General features: G+C 36.4%; 3 protein-coding genes across 8 annotated transcripts; 2 read left to right on the top strand and 1 right to left on the bottom strand.

Moving 5' to 3' along the window:
- The first annotated feature begins 3,044 nt into the window (after positions 1-3,044).
- On the top strand, positions 3,045-8,587 carry LOC117166063 (glucose dehydrogenase [FAD, quinone]-like). 5 transcript variants are annotated; one of them, XM_033349683.2, is made up of 5 exons: positions 3,045-3,281; positions 3,379-3,555; positions 5,138-5,350; positions 5,875-6,045; positions 6,458-8,587. In XM_033349683.2, exons 3-5 carry the CDS (start codon positions 5,167-5,169, stop codon positions 7,996-7,998), a joined length of 1,896 nt encoding a protein of 631 aa, XP_033205574.2. In that variant the 5' UTR covers positions 3,045-3,281; positions 3,379-3,555; positions 5,138-5,166; the 3' UTR covers positions 7,999-8,587. The 5 variants fall into 5 exon arrangements, with proteins under 5 accessions (XP_033205574.2, XP_033205575.2, XP_076482094.1 ...); XM_033349684.2 differs by lacking the exon at positions 3,379-3,555; XM_076625979.1 differs by lacking the exons at positions 3,045-3,281; positions 3,379-3,555 and adding an exon at positions 4,247-4,366.
- A 4,511-nt stretch (positions 8,588-13,098) lies between these two features.
- LOC117166064 (glucose dehydrogenase [FAD, quinone]-like) lies at positions 13,099-17,858 on the top strand. Of its 2 annotated transcripts, XM_076625918.1 has the most exons (5): positions 13,099-13,206; positions 13,308-13,484; positions 14,845-15,057; positions 15,388-15,558; positions 15,971-17,858. In XM_076625918.1, the coding sequence occupies exons 3-5, from the start codon at positions 14,874-14,876 to the stop codon at positions 17,470-17,472; spliced, it is 1,857 nt and encodes a 618-aa protein (XP_076482033.1). In that variant the 5' UTR covers positions 13,099-13,206; positions 13,308-13,484; positions 14,845-14,873; the 3' UTR covers positions 17,473-17,858. The 2 variants fall into 2 exon arrangements, with proteins under 2 accessions (XP_076482033.1, XP_033205576.2); XM_033349685.2 differs by lacking the exon at positions 13,308-13,484 and having other exon boundaries at positions 13,140-13,206.
- Positions 17,859-20,269: 2,411 nt separating this feature from the next.
- Positions 20,270-21,138, bottom strand: LOC143303895 (uncharacterized). The gene is made up of 2 exons (XM_076626034.1): positions 20,890-21,138; positions 20,270-20,790 (listed from the first exon to the last, which is right to left on the bottom strand). The coding sequence occupies exons 1-2, from the start codon at positions 21,110-21,112 to the stop codon at positions 20,600-20,602; spliced, it is 414 nt and encodes a 137-aa protein (XP_076482149.1). The 5' UTR covers positions 21,113-21,138; the 3' UTR covers positions 20,270-20,599.
- Between the last annotated feature and the right edge of the window lie 387 nt (positions 21,139-21,525).

Genomic DNA, 21,525 nt, shown 5'->3' with positions numbered 1-21,525 from the left:
TCACGTAGCGAAAGTGACGGATATCTGGCGTGTCTGCCGTGACCTTGACTATCCATCGAGCAAAGTGTAATCTGATGCACACGTACCTTACATGTTGACCTTTCTTTTATAACATTAGAAAAGTAGAAAGTCTAACTGAATTTGGAAGATTTTTTGGATATGTCGTAGAAATCAACATTTTGAACGACTTCCTACTATACATGTAGCTGCCTGTTGGGTAAAGATTTCGTTTACGTAAATATACTCGTCCCGGCATTTGGGAATGAAATAGCATACGCTATTATGGACACGCAATTATATCGATAATTTTTTGCGAATATCATGGATACTATGTACCAGAATATATGTATATGCTGATTTATAGTTACATTAGAGGAAAAAGTTGCTCAAAATGCTTTATAACATATTTAAAAAATATTGAAATCTGAAATGCATGTTGGTTTCTATAGTTTTTCATTAGAAGTACATACAGAATAATGCATATAATTTGATTATGTATAAAATGATATCGAAAGGACTACTGTACATACGACACGGTGTAAAGTACGTAGTCGTTTTTAACATTAGTATATCAGTACAGATAGTATAAATTATCTAATTCGCGGTTACTTCTTAGATAATCATGTATAGCCTGGATCCATAATAATATTGTTGTGTAGTCTCATATAATATAGATTTCATATCATTCATAATTATCATGCATAAAAATAAACATAGAAAAATCAAAATGGAAAACAAGAAGGTTAGGTTCAACGCTTGCGTGTCATGCTATGTCTGCTGAGATTCTCGATTCATTTCTATCTGTCTCGCAAGATCCTGGAATACGATAACTTTCCATGTAGATTTTTCACGACTAGAGACGACTCAGTTTTCCGACGGTTTTTCCTAGCCAATTTCGAAATCAGTTTATATGATCATATTACTGACGATAGAGGTAGCACCTAAACCCCGAATTCTCATAGTTCCCACCGATCTGCTTTTCACGTTCGAACTATTGTAGGTTCCAGCTAAACTTTCTCTCGCAATAATTATCAACAAATGGTAAGTTTAAATTCATAAATACATAGATACAGATTTAAAGTAAGAATGTTTTTCTCATCGGTAATAATATGCCTATGTAATAATATGTCTATATCTAGATCCGGAAGTTCACAAAATCGATATATATTAATTCCGACTGGGAATAAAAGTAAAATTGTAAGTAAAGTTTACGCAGAAGCATTACAAGATCAAGAAATAAATAGAAAAAGATATCAGCTTTCTACCTGGACGGGCCCGCAGGTAATTCCCTGTATAATATAGAAGTATGGGAAGAAACCACTTGAATAAAACGTTTCAAATAAACTTGACCATGAAATTTAAGTAATAAATTCGATGTGAATGAATTTCAAGTGAATAAAATCCAGTGTTTTTATAATAGCATTGCACTTTGAATCGGCGTAAAACTCGAAGGATAGGCAGTACTCCCGTGTCAGCAACGATTCTACTAAAAACACTCGAATATTTTAGGCGTTGCATCACGAAATCGTCAAGGCCCACTAGCCAGTGACGCAAAAGGCATAATTTGCGATGTCATCAAGTGTTCGCTATCTTCTCCTAGATCCACGGATGACGGAATTCAGCCCACCGTTACGAACGTTTGAAACTTCGCGTTTCCTTACATAAATATAGAGTAAGTATACACAATAAGTACTCAATATTGAATACATAAAGACAAGTGAAATTAAACGTTGTAGGGACTAAAACATACCTCCGTTCGTGTTATTCGACCAGGTTTCGAATGCGGATCTTCCACTTGTGGGGCAGATGCTGGTTAAACCATCCAGGCAGTCAGCGAATGCTTTCTTTCAAGTTCTTATGTGGCTCTTAGTAACCGCATACAATATAATATGAGATAAAAATTTGAATGTAATATATAAGATGTTTCCAGTACTTTCCTAGGTAGTCTTTGAAGGTACAGATATTAAATGAATGCAGGCAGAAAATAGAAAATAAAGAACATGGGAGGTTTGCCTGCAGCATAGGTAAACATTTTGAACATCGATTTGGGGCCTGTTTCTGCATTAAAATATTACTGTTCGCGTGCCTTGTGTTTTGTAGCATACTGTAACATTTGTAGCATTTACTGCCTTCGTGTTTGATTTCTTTTATTTGTAAATTTCTATGATCTTACATCTCGTATAACGATGCATTTCCTATTATTTGTAGCATCCTATTTTCGAATCGCTGTAATATCTGCTCTCTGCACGCGTATTCATTCAAAACAAAGGAGGATATCACCGCGCACGTAGGTGCTGCTTCTCTCAAAATATCATAAACATACGCTCAAAACAAGGAAAGGAGAGGGTCAAGATTTAGGAACGGAAGCTCGTCAGTCTCGACTGTTCGATAGTATACAGTTATAGTCGTAGTACTTGAATTAAGATTTTTGTGAATACATGATCAAATAAGTCATTAGCACAAAAGACTAAAAACAAACGCGGTTATCGCGTTTATGCCATAATGTACCTGCTCAGAAATCACCTTAGAGTTAATGATTGAAAAAAGAAGATGGAGCGTATCGAAAGAGCGTGCGCCAAAATTACATTAGATACGCTTAGAGCAGTTCATCAATCATCCCTACATTCTTTGCAGATATAAGCAAAGATAAGCGGCGAAAACTTTAGATAGAAATATTCAAAGCAACCGATACAATTACACTCCCTATTTTATCTGATTTTCAGGTACAAGATCAACTCAGGGTCACCTTATGACAGATCATTGGATTGTGCTTTTTATCGGCTATGACGTAGAACTTACAAAAAAAGAACATTGAGCTTAAAAAAGTTCAAAATCACCTTAGTATCTGCAACAGAATGAGATATAACAAAATTAAATGGCACACATCCGGTGAATTCCCAAAAATGTAACATAATTTATTCAAAACAATCTTTAACACAACCATTATGTAAAGTTATTTTAACTAATAGTTATATTTTCTCGCTGATATTTGTGAGCAGCACATTTCTTAGCGCATACTTGACTAATTTATTTTCATGTTATTTTCATTTCTAATGAACGTATGCTAAATAGGAAGCACGCATATATTTATTTGGTGCATATTTATATGTCTTTTGTTATATGTGAACTATGAATTGACCAGATGATAATGAGATGACTGATGAATAGAAACAAAATAGTTAATTAGAATTGAGTATTCAAAGGTTCGCTAGCAAAGCAGCATTTACCTCCTTGCTTTGCGTTTGATCGGTGCACTCTCTTCCGTTTGAGGTTCATTCCACGTACGTATTCTCAAAGTCTCCGCATTTTCGCTTCCGATTTTTCCGTTATTTCTAATCTTCTACACCATAAGATATAAGATTCACGTATATGTTATAGGTTTTCCAATATCTGACAGTTTTATTCGCCATTTGTGTACATGTCAAATAGAGAATTGTTTAGAATAGGATACAACTCATCAATTTGGATGAAACCGAAACATTTCGTCGAAACAAACATTCTGGACAACTTTTTACTACATCTACATACACCTGTCACTCGACGTTAGTTTTCAAGGTAGAACGAAATTTATGTTTAATATGTTTTATTTAACAATTCGTTTTACAAGTTTTTTCTCTGTGAACAACTTCTCAATAAATAAAGGTATATATATCTGACACTTTCGACTAATTGACGGTCGGTATTAAGTGCAGCATTCCAAGCATCAGACAGTTTATCGAATATTATTTTGTGCCATCCGCTATTAATACAGCCCAACCCATAAGCCATTAATCAATTTCTTTTTCATATTCGTATAAAATTAAAAATAGTTATCTCTCTCACTAGTGAGTGCTGTTTAATTCGGTTTATATGAAAGTGTGGTCGCCTGTTGCAGGAAGAGGTGTCGTCGTAACTTAAATATATTCTTGCGAATGCCTTGGTAACCCAGGCCAAGCGGCGTCTACAAATATAGAAAAATATTGCTCAGAATGTCCATCTTCAAAATGTGTTTCAACATTATTCAAATCGGTTATGAGTACCTTCTATAGAATAATTACCATAAAAGAATATTTATTCCGCTACTATGTCTTGGAGAAAAGTAAATAGACAGTGTAACATCCAGATATCAGTAAATAGCTATAATACACAAATAAATAAAGTAATAAATATATCTTCCAAATTAAATTAGCATAAAAAATGTAACAAGCCCGGGTGAAGGTTTACGTATCATTATGTTCGAGATTACTGAATGCTTAGTAGTTTCCATATGGACGCTGTCCAACGAGTTTCTTTGATACATTTAGTGCTTTGTGTAACAGTTAATTCCAGATATTTATAGATCCAATTTCCATTACTTATCAGCTATAGTACATTTTTACTTATCAAGGTCATGATATTTTTCTCTCAGAGGAAGAGGATCAATTTTGCAGGAACAATTTTTTGAAGAACTAAATATAAGCTGCATCGAAATCGTCTCAATATATTTTTCTTATATATATCCTGTAGATATTAAGTTAAAGACGCGCTAACATCACCCAAATGCGCATATTAATTACACATTTATACCTTAATACGTTATAAGTGTAAGAAATTCTAACCTCTCTAGTACCAATAACATTATGCGCGAGAACTTAGCAGCTTCTCAAACATAGCATTATATTTGGGTGTCCGAGAGATCAAAGTATGCCAGTCGAAAAGTATGTGTGTTGCGAGAGTTAGAATTGATCGAGACATCGAAGAGTAGAGTTGAAAAAATTGATCAAGTTGTAGAGTTGTAGAGTTGCTAATGAGAGAAAGAGAGAGTGAGAGAGACAGTGAGAGACAGAGTGAGAGTGCTAAGTTCGTTGTGGCGAAAGTTGCCAGATAACTGTAAAGTTACTTGGGACTGATACGAGTATCGCATTTAGTTTCGGTTAAACAAACATCGTTTTCTGTCCAATTAACACCTGTATATTCAATTCAATATTAATAAATTGTAAGTAATCGGGGAAAAATTTATATCCTAAATTTCCGATATTACAATTATATGTTGTTACGCATTTGAAAAGGATTTATTGTGTGCTATGGTCAATGGGAAAACTCATTAAATTGCCGCGAGTGGTCACTTGCAGAAGTTTATGAAAGATAATTGGTAAACTGTTATATCTTAATGTTACAGCTCGATAAAGAAGATCGGAGACGTATAAAATGGATGTCAGCCGCAATATTCTGGGAGGATTCCAATCAGAAATGATCAGATCGACGATTTCCATTCTCTTAACCGTATTGCTATACGTCATATATTCGATTGTTAATTATTCCTCGAAGAATCTTCCTTCCGAATCACTCTTGCCATCTTACGATTTCATAATCGTAGGCGGCGGTTCTGCAGGTACGTTTTTTCATGATGTCGATAGAAAATTACATCATAAACGAAATGAAAGTATGAGAAAGAAGCGCGTATCTGTGTGTTTTCACGCGAGATGGAGCGCTTTATTATCCATATAATAAAGTAACACACAAATCTAACAATATACACATCTCGATTACCCATTACACCTTTCTTTTAGCCGCTCTATCTGTTGTGCAGTACATTTAATGCCGTTATGCGTGTTGTATATATTAACAAGGAAATTTTAACTTCACCTTTCCTGCATATAAACGTAATTTAAGTTTATTTTATAATATGTTATAAATATATATTACATTATAAATATCGTATAAATTATACATTATTGCAACATATTTTAGGATTATCACGAAATCCATTTTGTGCTATGAACTAAATATTTTTCCTTTTTCGATGATTTGATATTAAACCACAAATTTTTGAAATAAAAATATTTCTAATGTTTGAGTAGATTGATGTTTTCTTACTTATGTTCTATAATGTTCTGCCAATTTATGTGATTATAGGAGCCGTGGTAGCGAGTCGGTTGTCCGAGATAGAAGAATGGAACGTACTCCTTTTGGAAGCAGGTGGCGATGGAAACGTTATATATGATATTCCTCTTCTTGCCGCCAATCTGCAGCTCACCGAGATCGACTGGAAATACACGGCGGAGCCCAATCCAAATTACTGTAGAGGTAATTAATATCTAATAATACTAATGCACGCATAACTATACATCCAAATAAATATTAATACCAGAATTACCCAATACGTCTATATGAGTGGCGGGAAATTTTGATTTTTAAAATTCATAGAAAGATACATAACATATCTTTAACAAGATTAATACAGATTTTTGCTTAAATAGTTAAATAATTGTATAGATCTATTTAGTTTAACTAATATTGTCTGAATTATACCGACCTATATATAATATTTAGGTACGTTTACGTAGTTCTAACGTTAACCCGTTAACGTTAACTGGCAAATGATCTTATCGTCGCACCCAAAGAGATATAAACTCACATCAATCACCAACCAACATTAATAATCGATTACATATTATTCGCATTGTCTTCCATGTTTTATCGCAAATTCTGCCTACAGCGATGGAGGGGGGTCGTTGCCGGTGGCCACGTGGCAAAGTGATCGGAGGCAGCAGCACGATAAATTACATGCTCTATGTTCGTGGTAACAAAAAAGATTACGACATCTGGGAACAACTGGGCAATCCAGGATGGTCCTACAAGGACGTCCTGAGTTATTTCAAAAAATCGGAAGACAATCGGAACCAGAACTACAGCAAGACTCCGTATCATTCGACAGGGGGTTACTTAACTGTCGAAGAATCAAAATGGCACACACCACTGGCTGATGCGTTCCTTCGAGCAGGACAAGAAATGGGTTACGAGAATAGAGACATTAATGGAGAACGGCAGACTGGCTTTACGATTGCTCAGGCGACCACTAGACATGGGAGCCGGTGCTCCACGGGGAAGGCCTTCCTGCGGCCTGCCAGCGCGCGTAAGAATTTACACGTCGCTATGCACGCACATGTTACGAAAATTTTAATAGATCCGTCGTCAAAGAAGGCTTACGGTGTAGAGTTCTTTAGAGACGGAAGCACGTTGCGCGTCAATGCCAGCAAGGAGGTGATAGTTTCCGCAGGATCTATCAACAGCCCTCAATTGCTGATGTTGTCTGGAATAGGTCCTGAAGAACACTTAAAGGAACACGGGATACCAGTGATTCGGAATTTAAGTGTGGGTCATAATCTTCAAGACCATATAATTGTGACAAGCCCTACATTCTTGGTTAATGAAGAAGTATCGTTGGTAGAGAGCAGGTTGTACGATATTCGATATTTGCTGGAATACGCCATATACGGAGCCGGTCCTTTGACAGAGCCAGGAGGTGTCAAAGGACTAGCTTTTGTCAATACCAAATACACGAATGCCTCCGACGATTTCCCAGACATGCAACTACATTTTTTTGCATTGGCTGAGAACACCGACGGCGGCAGAGTGTTTAAATATATTTACGGTCTGAATAGAGAATACTACGATGCTGCATTTGGGGAGTTTATTAATAAGGACGCATGGACCGCGGTTCCCACGCTTGTAAGGCCGAAAAGTAGAGGGGTTATCAAGCTTCGAAGCAACAATCCCTTCGATCACCCGTTGATTTATCCCAACTACTTCGAACGCCCGGAAGATATGGCGACATTGGTAGAAGGAATTAAGTTTGTGGTCAAGATGAGTAAAACTGCATCATTTAGACGTTATGGAAGCAAATTATTACCGAAGTCATCATCTAGCTGCGCGAATATTTCTATGTATACCGATCCATACTGGGAGTGCATGATCAGATCCTATGCCACGACTCTGTATCACCCAGTGGGTACTTGCAAGATGGGGCCTAATTCGGATCCAACGGCTGTAGTAGACCCTCGGCTTCGAGTTTACGGAGTCACCGGACTTCGAGTCATAGACGGCTCGATTATGCCAAACATAGTCAGTGGTAATACCAATGCTCCGGTTATCATGATCGCAGAGAAGGGTGCCGATATGATAAAAGAGGAATGGTTGATGAAACGGAATTTGAGAGTGGATAATTTGTTTTGTAGTATTTCGAATGATGAAAATTAATGTACATCGACTGTTATTGTTTATATTACATAATGGAAACTTATAATTATTAACTCAGAGTAAATTTTCATCATATATTATGTATATGAATATATTCATTTCATCAAATGAATATCAAGTAAGTTAAATTTTAACAAGCGCAAGTTAGTCCGTTAAAATTGTGTTTATCCGAGCTTATCGGAGAACAAACGGTTAAAAATGTAGGAGTTCTACGATTTCACCTATTACATACTTTTGATGTTATGGTTCATTTATTGCATTACTATTGTATTCTAGAACATGAGGAAAGCATAACATCGATGATGAAAAATTGTTACAGACATTCATCTTGTAATTTATTTCCTTCGTTCTCTAGACACAGGTTAATTGTAGTGTATAAAGTAGTATATAGTATAAGCATAGTATATAAGATAAAAGGAGATACTATAGATAATCGCAGTATGAAAATTATTGAAACTCTTTTCGTCAACAAATGAGACTCTCATAAATTATTAAGCGTATTGATTTTCTTTTAGACAGTGAAATACGATGTAAATTATAAACATGTAACCCATAAACTTTGTTTATTAAAGTATATACATGTATGATATATCTGTGAAAGAAATTTTTAAAGACCTTTTATGATTTTCAAGTCATTCAATTTAATGATAGATATTTCTGACAGCACTTAATTCAGACCATAACCAATTTATGTCCTTTGTGAAACGGAGCTTTGCTCGCCCGTGTAATTTTTTTTAAATGCGTGTATCTATAATACAATAAACAGCATCCACGAAATAACACGCTTCTTTAGTAAATACTTAATCACGGTGTCGTTGTTTACGAGTAGAGGACACTAATGTCAATATTGAATTTTGTTGAGGTTATTCGATGTGTAAACAGAGAAAACTCGTGGATAAATTGTAAGGCAGAAAATATATTTAAATAGAAGTGTAATTATAACTAAGAATACAATTTGAACTGGTCCAGATCCGCACGCTAGCTGTGTTACCCAATAACTGAAAAAACCCGGAAGCCAACGTCGCCTGTCTACTGTTTATGATCTGTCTTCGTCGCAGTCTTTTGTCTACACGCTGTCGATGGCTCGAGTGCTTAAGAAAACTAAAAAGACCAGATGTAGAGTTTTCTTATAAGTGGTGACCACTTCAACAAATTTCTATGTCGGTATGGTGGTTGCGCTGGGCTACAAAGATTTCTGAGGTGATTTGTCTATTCGTATAACTAGTCTGTGTCTGCGGTTCGTCGATAACGGAAACTCAATAGGTTCTTGTATTCGCTAATGAGGAACGGCTACAGCATTTGACCACTTGGTGCAGTATTTGTATTGGGGATAACTCAACGTACAAAAAACGAACTAGTGTTGTTCAGAAACTTTTTTACCTGAACCCACAATGAAAATTTGAGCAATACGTTTTGTACATTCATGTTAGTAACGTACATGCTGGAGAGATCATCGAGATGGGCAAACATTGCTATGAGTTACAAATGGTTAAAATTTTTAAATCATCAAGACGTATTGTTTAAAGTTCTATTACAGCAGCAGATAAACAAGTTGTAAAGAATGACCTTTATTTTCTTCTTCCCGATTCGGCCCAGTTGCAACTTTCTACAAATTTTTAGACGTCATCTAGTAAACCCATTCTTCTAACATTTAAAGAAAAACTCGAATCTTTCGGTCCAATTTTACAAAAGTTATTCTGTGTTACAGAATGTCCGAATATAAATACATATGTGTACGTATGAATATCGGTTACTGTATTCTACTTTTATTTTGTCTACGAGAAATATCCATTGCACAAATTTATATAACCGCATACAGCGGCACAGGAGTCACAGGACGACGCGAGTTGACAGCCTCGCTGTTGTTTTGCCTCAGGACATCGTCTTAGCCTTGATGCATGAAACATAACAATAAATAAACCTCGGGCGGAAACAATGTCGCCGCTATATGCAAGTCGAATCAAGACGAATTTCAATTTTTCGACTTTCCCTCCACCAGTATAAATAAACGAAGACAACAGCATCGAGAGTATTTTCTGAGTATCTCACGAGCGTCTATCAAGTTACGCGATAAGCCTTTACAAGTATTGATTCCGCGATTATATTCTGCGATTTATACTTCGTACCAACGTCTCACGTTTACGGCTGTGTACTAATTTATCGATTTAAATATATTCGACGGTTGCAACAAGTAATCTCGTCATTAATTCTCACGCACTTATATCCTCTTCACATAACCTCTACACGCATAAAATAATTTTATCATACTCATGTCGATTTGAACATTGATCATATTATCGATACCTGACATACTCGCAGTTTAATTTTCTGACACTAGTTGGCATATCGAAATTCTCCGCCAATATTAAAATTATAAAGCAAGAAGATCTTCATATAAGGGTGCCAGTATGTCCAAGGTAACCTCAAAAACTACTCAGCCGGTTTGATTAATTTTCTCATCGTTGGAAAGATCGTCATATCCAAATAGAAGTAGGCTATGTTTTATTGCGTTTGCTCCTCAGTGTAAATATCTTCGTCTGAAATCGTACCTCTCGTTCAGTGGTGAGATTTGTATTATTCGTCCTGCTTTATTTTTTAATTGCTGTAGTAGTATTTGAATTGCGCGCTTTCTGCACGCGTATCCATTCAAAAGAAAGGAGGATATCACCCCGCAGAAAGGTATAGCTGTGCAAGATCAGTCAGAGCATCGTTCCGACACTCTTTGGAGAAACGTGAAGAGGTAAATGGCGAAAACTACGAATAGCAACACTAAAAGTAACTGATATAATTACACTCGATACTTTGTCTGATTTGCGGTACAAGATGGAGGGCATTTAACACTGGATTTTTCGAACTTCGAAATGAAATGTCTCAAAAACCAATTTTAACCATTTTGCATCGTAAATTAATCATTTCATCTAAAGAATTTATGCACAAAATTATTTTTTCCTAGGCCTTCTAATTTTTGAAATCCGTATATAGTGTACCTATCTCTACGGGACCCGTCAAATTGACGGGTAAACGAAAATACGCAATTTTCTTTAAAAAATCGATTTATTCAAATTGAGTCTGAAAAGAACAATATTAGACTTCGCGTTTAAATAAATTGTTAATAAATAAAAAGTCTTTTTTCAAATTATCACCAAAAAAATAACAATAACATTAACGATACAGGGTAATCATATCTATTGAACACACTTTTTGCAAATATACTGAATGTTGTTTTTTTGCAATATTTTTTTGCAATAATCCACTTGACAAATTTTTCGCACTTGTGACGTCACAGAAATGAACCGTCTGATCTTTGGAAAATGTTTTCCTCGTTTTCTCCAGATAATTCCTCGGCTAAACAAAATATGAATTCCTTCCTGGATATTTTCGATCGGATGCACTCTTTACATAATATTCACACGCTTATCGCCGACATCTAAAATATTGAAAAATACTTGAAGAGGCCATTGGAGACTCCCTGCTTTTACACTATACTTGCGTGCCATCTGGTCGACCACGTCCACACCAAACATTGTTTTATGGTAAAAAGCAATGGTTCCTGGAACGGATTTATACAAATGTGAGGAAAACAAAGTCATTTTGCGCTCTGTTCCCTTGAGCATCGAGTTTCTAAATCAATCGAACCATCTAAAATATATTTTGTTTGAACTTCAACTGATAATGAAAACCTAATGCCAAATTTATGAAGCTTATTCAGCATATATTGCGTAAACCTGTATCGGGCTGCCGTTGAAAATTTTTATGTCCATTCTAACAAGCCTGGTTATTACTAATAAATCTTTCCCGTATTTCGAATATCAGCGCGAATTTATGTAAAGAAATTTATGTAATCTTTCGGAAACTTCTAACGATCTCGCTTCATTTGTGTCCCAGACATATATAATTTTTAGAAAATTACGTAATTCAGCATTTGTGATTATACAGTTTGTTTTTTTTAAACTCGACAGGTCTCGGTTTCAGTGCAATATTCCATTATGTGTCTGTCAATTATCAATTCGAAAGCGCTAGTTATACAACCCGATATAATATTTCTCTTAGCATAGCCACTAGGCCTTGCGACATCCTTGAATATCATACGAATGGGCGTCCTACGCGTGGATCCACACGCGTTTCGCATTTATCCACTATGTCCCGTCAATTGAAATTTCAATTTCACCCATTACATTTTGAGATATGCTCGCAATGCGCGTTCTTTCATAATCGGAGTCAGAACTAGAAAGAATCATCATCATTTCCTTGTTACGATATACTTTTAAGAAGTTTTCGTCTTCATTATTCGAAGATCCTTCTGTCTCTCCACTTTCAGTGTATTCTGAAATTTCACTGTCTACTTTGCTTTGGCCTAATTCATATTGATCTTCTACGGAGGTATCCTCAGAACAATCTTCATTAATGTTGACAATTTTATTCAATATCTTATTATATTTCCTGGATTTACTCGTGATTGCTAGAAGAGGGGGATTGGTAGAAAAAAAAGAAAATACTGAGAATACTTACAGTAAGCGGAGACAATAATGGGAAATGTCTACAATAACTGAAACTTTTGCACACTGTCTTTGAAAAACGGTTTGTTCATGAAATCAGTTAGCCCGTCAATTTGACGGGTTTCGTAGAGATAGATGTACTACATACAGATTTCAAAAATTAGAAGGCCTAGGAAAAAATAATTTTGTGCATAAATTCTTTAGGTGAAATGATTAATTTACGATGCAAAATGGTTGAAATTAATGCCATGGTTTTTCAGATATTTCGTTTCGAAGTTGGAAATCCATCAAATTGGCGGGTCCCGTAAACCTAGTGTTAATTACTGATCATTGAATTGTGCTTCTTATCGGCAAGAATATGGCACATACGTGAAAAATGTAACATAATTCGTTTAAAATATTATTTAATACAACAATTACGTAACTAGTCATTTCAAATAAGGTTGTTGTTTTGTCGTCCATGGTTACGAGCAACACATATCTTAGCATCCACTTTTTTTCTTCACAAGTTTTCTTCAAGGTATGTATAGACTACATAAGAAACATGCATATATTTGTTTGACGTATATTTATATGTTCTTCGTTGCATATAAGCTATGTTGCAGAATAATTAGTCAAGATCGAGTACACGGGAGATCACTAGCGAAGAAGCATTCGCCTCCGCACTTTGCGTTTGATCGGTGCATTCTCTTACGTTTGAGGTTCAACCCACGTACGTATTCTCAAAATCTCCGTATTTTCGCTAATATTCGATTTTTCCGTTATTTCTGATCTTCTACGTCATAAGATATAACATTCTCGTATATGTTATAGGTTTTCCAATATCTGACAGTTTTATTCGCCATTTGTGTACATGTCAAATAGAGAATTGTTTAGAATAGGATACAACTCATCAATTTGGATGATACCGAAACATTTTGTCAAAACAAACATTCTGGACAACTTTTTACTACATCTACATACACCTGTCACTCGACGTTAGTTTTCAAGGTATAAAGATATTTATGTTTAATATGTTTTATTTAACAATTAATTTTATAAGTTTTTCTTTGTAAACAATTTCTCAATAAATAAAGGTATATATCTGATACTTTCGACTAATTAAAGGTTGGTATTAAGTGCGGCATTCCATGCATCAGTCAGTTTATCGAATATTATTTTGTGCCATCCGCTATTAATACAGCCCAACCCATAAGTCATTGATCAATTTCTTTTTCTTAATTTCAATTTCTTAGCAATGTCTCTTCTGTAAACAATTTTTCAGTGGCGGTAGAATTATTTGTTACATTGTTGACCAATTGAGGATCGGTGAAAGATACAACAGTCCATGTGTCAATTAATTTATCGAGAATCATTATAAATTCAGCCGGACTTATGATCCATTTTTTGCGGTTGTGTATAATTAAAAATTGCTATCTCCGCACTAGTGAGTTAAGCTTCGTTCGGAAGATTTGGCCGCCTGTCCTAGAGCGAATTGCAATCGTAATGAAAATTTAATTGAAGTCTTTTGCGATTATCTCGGTAACCTTGATAACGCGTTTCAAGGTCATCCAAATTGGCGAGGTGTACGCTTTTCTAACTAATTACCAAAGAGATATTTATTGCGCTATTATCTGTTAGAGATAAGTTAATCAAGAATGTAACAATGAAAGCCCCAAAGCCGTCTGAAGGAACAAATGAGGTATCAGTAAATGAGTAAAATAAATAAATATACAAATAATTTAAAAAATAGATCTTTTGAGATAAACAGACGTAGAAAATGTAACACGACCGGTTGGAGATTTCCGTATCATTTTATTCATATTTACTGAATGTTTGTCATGTTCCGTATCGATGCGGTTAAAGAATTTTTTCGTTGTGTGTACTACGTACCCATGAAACGTATCAAGCAACTGACCTCAGAAATGTACAGATTTAATGGTCGTTTTTGGTACGTTGCAGTACGTTTCCACCTGACGATGTTATGATCTGTCTGTGGAAGAGATATAGTGACAGTAACAAAATTTATTGCTTTAATATTCAGCATCGTACGATACCTGTAAATGTCATTACGTGCAAACTATTATTCAAATTAGTCTGTGTAAGGCAAAATGGTTCAAAGGTACAGGATCCGATTTCATTTTTTGTGAGCAAGAATTAAATTAGCTTCGCTCGTTAAACACACATGCTTTTATTAATCTTTTGTCGAGAACAAATTTACAAAAACAAATATTTATTTCTTTATTTATTTTATTTATCAAAGACGAAATATGAGCTGGATAAAATCGTAATACGCGTAAAAATCATTAGAAAGATTATTAGGCATAGAAAGGCAAGATTACTAGAAAGGTAACAAGACTTATTATTACAGGTTGACAGGGGAAACCGGAGAAGTGCAAAATGGATGTCGTAAAAAATATTCTCGGAGGATTGCAATCGGGAAAGATCGCATCGGTGCTTTCGATGTTCTTGAGCGTGTCGTTATATGTCACGTACTTGTTTGTTAATTACTCCGCGACGAATGTTCCTTCTAAATTATTGATGCCGTCTTACGATTTCATAGTTGTAGGTGGCGGTTCTGCGGGTATGTTCTTTCGATGCCATCGACACAAATTCCATGATAAACCTAATAAAAGTGTGACAGAGACAAACATAACTGTATGTTTACGTGGAAGAAAGAATGCATCTGTTATGTAGTATAGTTATGACGTTGCGCGTTCTTATGCAAATTGGCGTACAAATTTTAACTTCCTATTGCCTACGTATAAACGAATTTCAGATGTATTCTGTAAACATATTTTAGGTTTATCATGAAATCCTATTTGTAGTATCGACAAATTTTGAATTTCAACTAACAACTTTTGATATAAAAATATTTGAGATATTTAAATAAATTAATTTTTTCATATTACAGGAACTGTCTTGGCGAATCGTTTGTCCGAGATAGAAGACTGGAACGTACTCCTTTTGGAAGCAGGTGGCGATGGAAGCGTTATATATGATATTCCGCTTCTTGCCGCCAATCTGCAGCTCACCGAGATCGACTGGAAATACACGACGGAGCCCAATCCAAATTACTGTAGAGGTAATTAATATCTAATAATATTAATGCACGCATAACTATACATCCTAATAAATATTAATATCAGAATTACCCAATACGTCTATATGAGTGGCGGGAAATTTTGATTTTTAAAATTCATAGAAACATGCATAACATATCTTTAACAAGATTAATACAGATTTTTGCTTAAATAGTTAAATAATTGTATAGATCTATTTAGTTTAACTAATATTGTCTGAATTATACCGACCTATATATAATATTTAGGTACGTTTACGTAGTTCTAACGTTAACCCATTAACGTTAACTGGCAAATGATCTTATCGTCGCACCCAAAGAGATATAAACTCACATCAATCACCAACCAACATTAATAATCGATTACATATTATTCGCATTGTCTTCCATGTTTTATCGCAAATTCTGCCTACAGCGATGGAGGGGGGTCGCTGCCGGTGGCCACGTGGCAAAGTGATCGGAGGCAGCAGCACGATAAATTACATGCTCTATGTTCGTGGTAACAAAAAAGATTACGACATCTGGGAACAACTGGGCAATCCAGGATGGTCCTACAAGGACGTCCTGAGTTATTTCAAAAAATCGGAAGACTATCGGAATCAGAACTACAGCAAGACTCCGTATCATTCGACAGGTGGTTACCTAACTGTCGAAGAATCAAAATGGCACACACCACTGGCTGATGCGTTCCTTCGAGCAGGACGAGAAATGGGTTACGAGAATAGAGACATTAATGGAGAACGGCAGACTGGCTTTACGATTGCTCAGGCGACCATTAGACATGGGAGCCGGTGCTCCACGGGGAAGGCCTTCCTGCGGCCTGCCAGCGCGCGTAAGAATTTACACGTCGCTATGCACGCACATGTTACGAAAATTTTAATAGATCCGTCGTCAAAGAGGGCTTACGGTGTAGAGTTCTTTAGAGACGGAAGCACGTTGCGCATCAATGCCAGCAAGGAGGTGATAGTTTCCGCAGGATCTATCAACAGCCCTCAATTGCTGATGTTGTCCGGAATAGGTCCTGGAGAACACTTAAAGGAACACGGGATACCAGTTATTCAGAATTTAAGTGTGGGTTATAACCTTCAAGACCATGTAGTGGTGGGAGGCCTTGCATTCTTGCTGAATGAAGAAGTATCGTTGGTAGAGAGCAGGTTGTACGATATTCGATATTTGCTGGAATACGCCATATTCGGTGACGGTCCTTTGTCAGAGCCAGGAGGTGTCGAAGGACTAGCTTTTATCAATACCAAATACACGAATGCCTCCGACGATTTCCCAGACATGCAACTGCATTTTGCGGCATTGGCTGAGAACACCGACGGCGGCAGAACTCTTAGAAAGATTTACGGTCTGAATAGAAAATACTACGATGCTGTATTTGGGGAGTTTCTTAATAAGGACGCATGGACCGCGGTTCCCACGCTTGTAAGGCCGAAAAGTAGAGGGGTTATCAAGCTTCGAAGCAACAATCCCTTCGATCACCCGTTGATTTATCCCAACTACTTCGAACGCCCGGAAGATATGGCGACATTGGTAGAAGGAATTAAGTTTGTGGTCGAGATGAGTAAAACTGCATCATTTAGACGTTATGGAAGCAAATTATTACCGAAACCATTTTCTGGCTGCACGAATATTCCTATGTATACCGATCCATATTGGGAGTGCACGATCAGATTCTATGCCTCGACTCTATATCATCCAGTGGGTACTTGCAAAATGGGGCCTAATTCGGATCCAACGGCTGTAGTAGACCCTCGGCTTCGAGTTTACGGAGTCACCGGACTTCGAGTCATAGACGGCTCGATTATGCCAAACATAGTCAGTGGTAATACCAATGCGCCGATTATCATGATCGCAGAGAAGGGTGCCGATATGGTAAAAGAGGATTGGTTCAAGAAACGGAGTTTACAATGAATAATTTTTTTGTAATATCTCAAATAAGTGAGCAGTTTTTGCAAATTAATTTACAGCGACTGCTATTGTTTATTGCATAATAGAAACGTATATTTATGAACTCGAAATATATTTTCATCGTATATTGCGAATAGCGGAATTCGCGTCAGAATATAGGCTGTTTATCCGAACTTATCGGGAAACAAACAGTTAGTAAAGCAGCGGTTCAACAATTTTTCCTGTTACGTTCCTTTGATGTTGATATTTTGCATTGCAATCGAAATGTATAGTGTGAGATAAGCATAGCGTCGATGAAGAAAAATTGTTACAGACGTTGAGTACTATATTTCGTAATTTCTTTCCTTCATCCTGTGGATATGATTTGTACATACATATTTGATGGAATGCAGTCGACTTTCTGAATAGCGTAACAATGTGAATTTACAATATCTGTATGTATGTTTATTATAGTGGTACAGACAAAGAAAATCGAATCATCCTGTCTACTTTTATAAATAATAAATTACAGAATGCTTTAAAATAAAATTAGATATGTACAAGAATCGAATTATTTTTTACTATAATTCAATTTATGGTCAACTCTTACATACATTAAACTTATGGCTGATGATAATGCTGGCAGCATATTTGCTGACCCAAGAGATTGTTGGTTCTTTTTGACACCTGCATACAGACAGTTGGGCCATAGACGTTACAAAATTTCGGCAATTCAACTAGTCGAAAATGAAAAATGAGGAAATTACGTTGAAAACCTTGTTCATCAATTATTAAGGCGTGTACACACTGTTGTCGATCATGCGCCGGCAACTACTGGATCATTGCTGTATTTGAGCCAATACGCACTTGGTTTCGGCGAACAACGAAACGCGCTGAATCAAATGGAAATGTTGACAGAACAGGTAATTAATTTTTCTGCAGACCAGATATGGTTTAATATTAATATTAGTTGCTCGTTAATCAACAAGATTGACGCTTCTTCACGGTAAGTGTACAGTTACATAAGTACAACTCCGCGAGATATTACTGCGACCATATGTCTGTCTTCGTTGTTCTTAATTGAGAAAACAGAGAAGGACGTATGATTGCAGTGATATCGTGCGGACAAGGATTGCTCGTATACAACGAACTCAACATAATAAAAAATTAACTATGCAAAGCAAAAACAGAAACGATTGATTTATTGCGAGATTATACAAATGACTGTAGGATTACATACAGCGAAGTAAACAGAGTGTCTAAAGGTATTAACCCTTAACCTGTAAAAAAAATGCCCGTAAATGCCCGTAATATTTACATTTGGTCTGATCGTCGTACTGCGGGCTATGCCCGTAGTTGTAGGTTAAGGGGTATTAAATGACATGAGAAAATTAGTTTGTTGCAGAAATTAACGATTAAGGCAGTGATATTGGCTGTAATGTGTGCGATCGATTTTAGGTTAGTTAATAAAAACTTTATTACAAACAGGAAACTGAAAACTCTGATTAACATAATAATAACATGGTTTTTCTATAGTATATGCGTACATGTATATTTATTTTTATATTAAATTATTTATTTGTGGACATTATGGTATGAAAACTAATATTTTAATAATATTTTATTGGCGTCTCGCAGGTTGGGAAGTAATGTAATGCTGCTTAGTCGTTTCAGGTTTCCACTTATTCCTATCTGTCGTTTTGATTTTATCTACTAATGAAGAAATCAAGCGTTTGCATATTTTCTTTTTTCACTGCAGTCTTCAAGATGGCTAAGATAAATTTGAAAAATTCTGAAGTACTGACATACATTTACAACACCTTGTTTATTAATTTTTCATTTAAATCTGTCACAAATGCAACATACTTGATGTCATAATTAATATGTGTGTCTTGATTGCTAGTGTATAAAGTAGCAGTATGTGTAGTAGTAGTAGTAGTAGTAGTAAGTGTATTAAGGAGTTAAAAAATAGCTCATTAGATGCGAGTCTTTTAATTATACCTTGAAAGGCGAACCAATGAAATTTTTGGCAATTAAAAAAGATCTCTAATCTTTCGCATGTTTTTACAGTTTCTGCTGTACTATTTCTTAACTTGATAATAATATCTGTGGCATAAGCACCAACATGAATTTATTTATTATTGCTTAGTCCATGCCTTTGGGTTTTACATCCCTTATGTCTATTTCTCTTCTTATATGTCTACCTCCCCTCTTTTCCACTCTATTCTATTGCACTATCTTAATTATTCTATCTCTGAAAACTAAAACTAGAAACTACAAATTAGGAACTAATGACTAAAAACTATTGCAACTTTGGTCTCTAGCCTCCTTGCTGTGCATCCTTCCTGTCGTTTGCCCTTCTCCTCTCTATTATTGCTTTCAGTTCTGTTAAACCTTCTCCAATCTCATATAGCGTTTTTCCTATGTCCTTTGGTCCTCCCGTTATTTCACATTCTTCTATTACATGTCTCAGGTCTTCTTCTCTCCTTCTACATAGTCTGCATCTCTTTTCTCCCTCTTCTTTCCAGTATTCCTTGCTTTGGTCTCGTTTCCACATCTGAATCTTGCCAGTATTCTGTCCTTCCACTTTATCCTCCCTTCTAAGTACTTTGGTAATTTTTCTTTGGCTATATTTCTGTAGTGTATATTATATTTGGATTCCCTTATCTTTTTCCCCCTTTCTTCTGCTTCTCTCTTTCTTCTTTCTTCTATAATTTGGTCTGCTGTCATCCTTTCTTGCTTCTCTCCTGCTTCTATCTGCGTCCCTCCCTTTCTCACCTCTTCTAGTCCCTTCTTTCTCTTTCTTGCTCTTCTCCCTTTTCCCCAGTTTCCCTCTCTTTCCTTTATACACTCCTTTATTAATTCCTCTTTTGATTCTAAGGCTTTCTCTTCATACCTTGCTGCTCTTTTTAACGCTTTTCTTTTTATTTCCATTCTTCTATCAATATATAATTTGGCGTTGTCATATCTAAGCCTAATATCCATTTCGCATATCTCCTTTGTACTCTATCCAGTCTTTCTTCCATGTTCCAGCCCCATGCCTCTGCTCCAAACAACGCCACGCTCTCTACCAGTGCTCCAAACATCTTCATTCTCCTTTTGTAGTCCTGTTTGAATATTCTTTCTCTCACGCTCCATGTTTTCTTCATTGCTATTGTTGCTCTCTTTTTCCTGTCTTGTATGTGCTTCTCATCTCTGCAGTATGTACCCTAGGTGTCTTATCTTGTCCACTTCTTCTAATTCTTGCTTTCCCCATTTCCCTTTTCTTTGTCTCCTTTTGTTCCTTCTTTTTTCGAAGACTACTATTTTGGTCTTTTCCGTGCTCAGTTATAATTCGGCTTCCTTAAAAAATTGTTTGAACCTCTTTAACATTTCTTTTAGCTCCTCATCATCTCTATCAGCCATCAGCACAATATCGTCTGCATATGTTAGTGAACATACCTTTCTTTCTCCTACCACTATGCCCCCAGCCTGTCCTTTCCCTAGTTCTTCTTCCAGTCCTGCCACGTAGATATTGAATAACGTCGGGCTCAACGGGCACCCTTGTCTGACTCCCCTCACAGTCCAAAATTCTCTTGTGTTGTGGTTCTTGACTCTCACTACATTCCTTGTTTCTTCGTATATCTCTTCGGGTTAGTTTTCCACTAATCCCCATTTTCCTCATTTTCTCTCCAGTTTCTCTCTGTTTAGTCTGTCGAACGCCGCTCTTAAGTCTGCAAAAGATTGAAGCTAATTGAAAACGAGCAAATAGGCGACAGAACGCCTTCCCAATTTTACGGGGATTTGAGGAGCATCGCCACCCCCGCAACACCAGATGATTTCGTTCTCACCGTGCGGGAAGGCCGGCTGCCGGTTCACGTGCAGCATGTCCTGGCCTCTATGCAGAATAAGAGACCCGAAACACTGACCCGAATCGTCGACAGCATCCACGACATACGCCCGGACCCAGGACAAATTGCTGTGGTTAGCACAGATAACAGCGGAAAGCTGTCCACCTGTACAAAACGTCGGAACGAGCGATTCGATCGCCGCCGCCATCAGCGCGTTAAGAGATCAGATGAATCACATGCAAGCGCA

Source organism: Bombus vancouverensis, chromosome 17 (genome assembly GCF_051014615.1).
Source record: "Bombus vancouverensis nearcticus chromosome 17, iyBomVanc1_principal, whole genome shotgun sequence".
Classification (NCBI taxonomy): Eukaryota; Metazoa; Arthropoda; class Insecta; order Hymenoptera; family Apidae; genus Bombus; species Bombus vancouverensis.
The sequence above is the reverse complement of the archived record's forward strand: the minus strand, read 5'-3'. Positions and strand labels throughout refer to the sequence as shown.

Bases quoted from the DNA above. Each gene is read 5' to 3' on its own strand.
- LOC143303895 (XM_076626034.1), bottom strand. From the start codon at position 21,112: ATGAGGAAAATGGGGATTAGTGGAAAACTAACCCGAAGAGATATACGA. The intron at 20,791-20,889 runs GTATGTTCACTA...CAATTTTTTAAG, and splicing joins TAGTGGTAGGAGAAAGAAAG to GAAGCCGAATTATAACTGAG.
- LOC117166064 (XM_076625918.1), top strand. From the start codon at position 14,874: ATGGATGTCGTAAAAAATATTCTCGGAGGATTGCAATCGGGAAAGATC. The intron at 15,058-15,387 runs GTATGTTCTTTC...TTCATATTACAG, and splicing joins TGTAGGTGGCGGTTCTGCGG to GAACTGTCTTGGCGAATCGT. The intron at 15,559-15,970 runs GTAATTAATATC...TTCTGCCTACAG, and splicing joins CAATCCAAATTACTGTAGAG to CGATGGAGGGGGGTCGCTGC.
- LOC117166063 (XM_033349684.2), top strand. From the start codon at position 5,167: ATGGATGTCAGCCGCAATATTCTGGGAGGATTCCAATCAGAAATGATC. The intron at 5,351-5,874 runs GTACGTTTTTTC...ATGTGATTATAG, and splicing joins CGTAGGCGGCGGTTCTGCAG to GAGCCGTGGTAGCGAGTCGG. The intron at 6,046-6,457 runs GTAATTAATATC...TTCTGCCTACAG, and splicing joins CAATCCAAATTACTGTAGAG to CGATGGAGGGGGGTCGTTGC.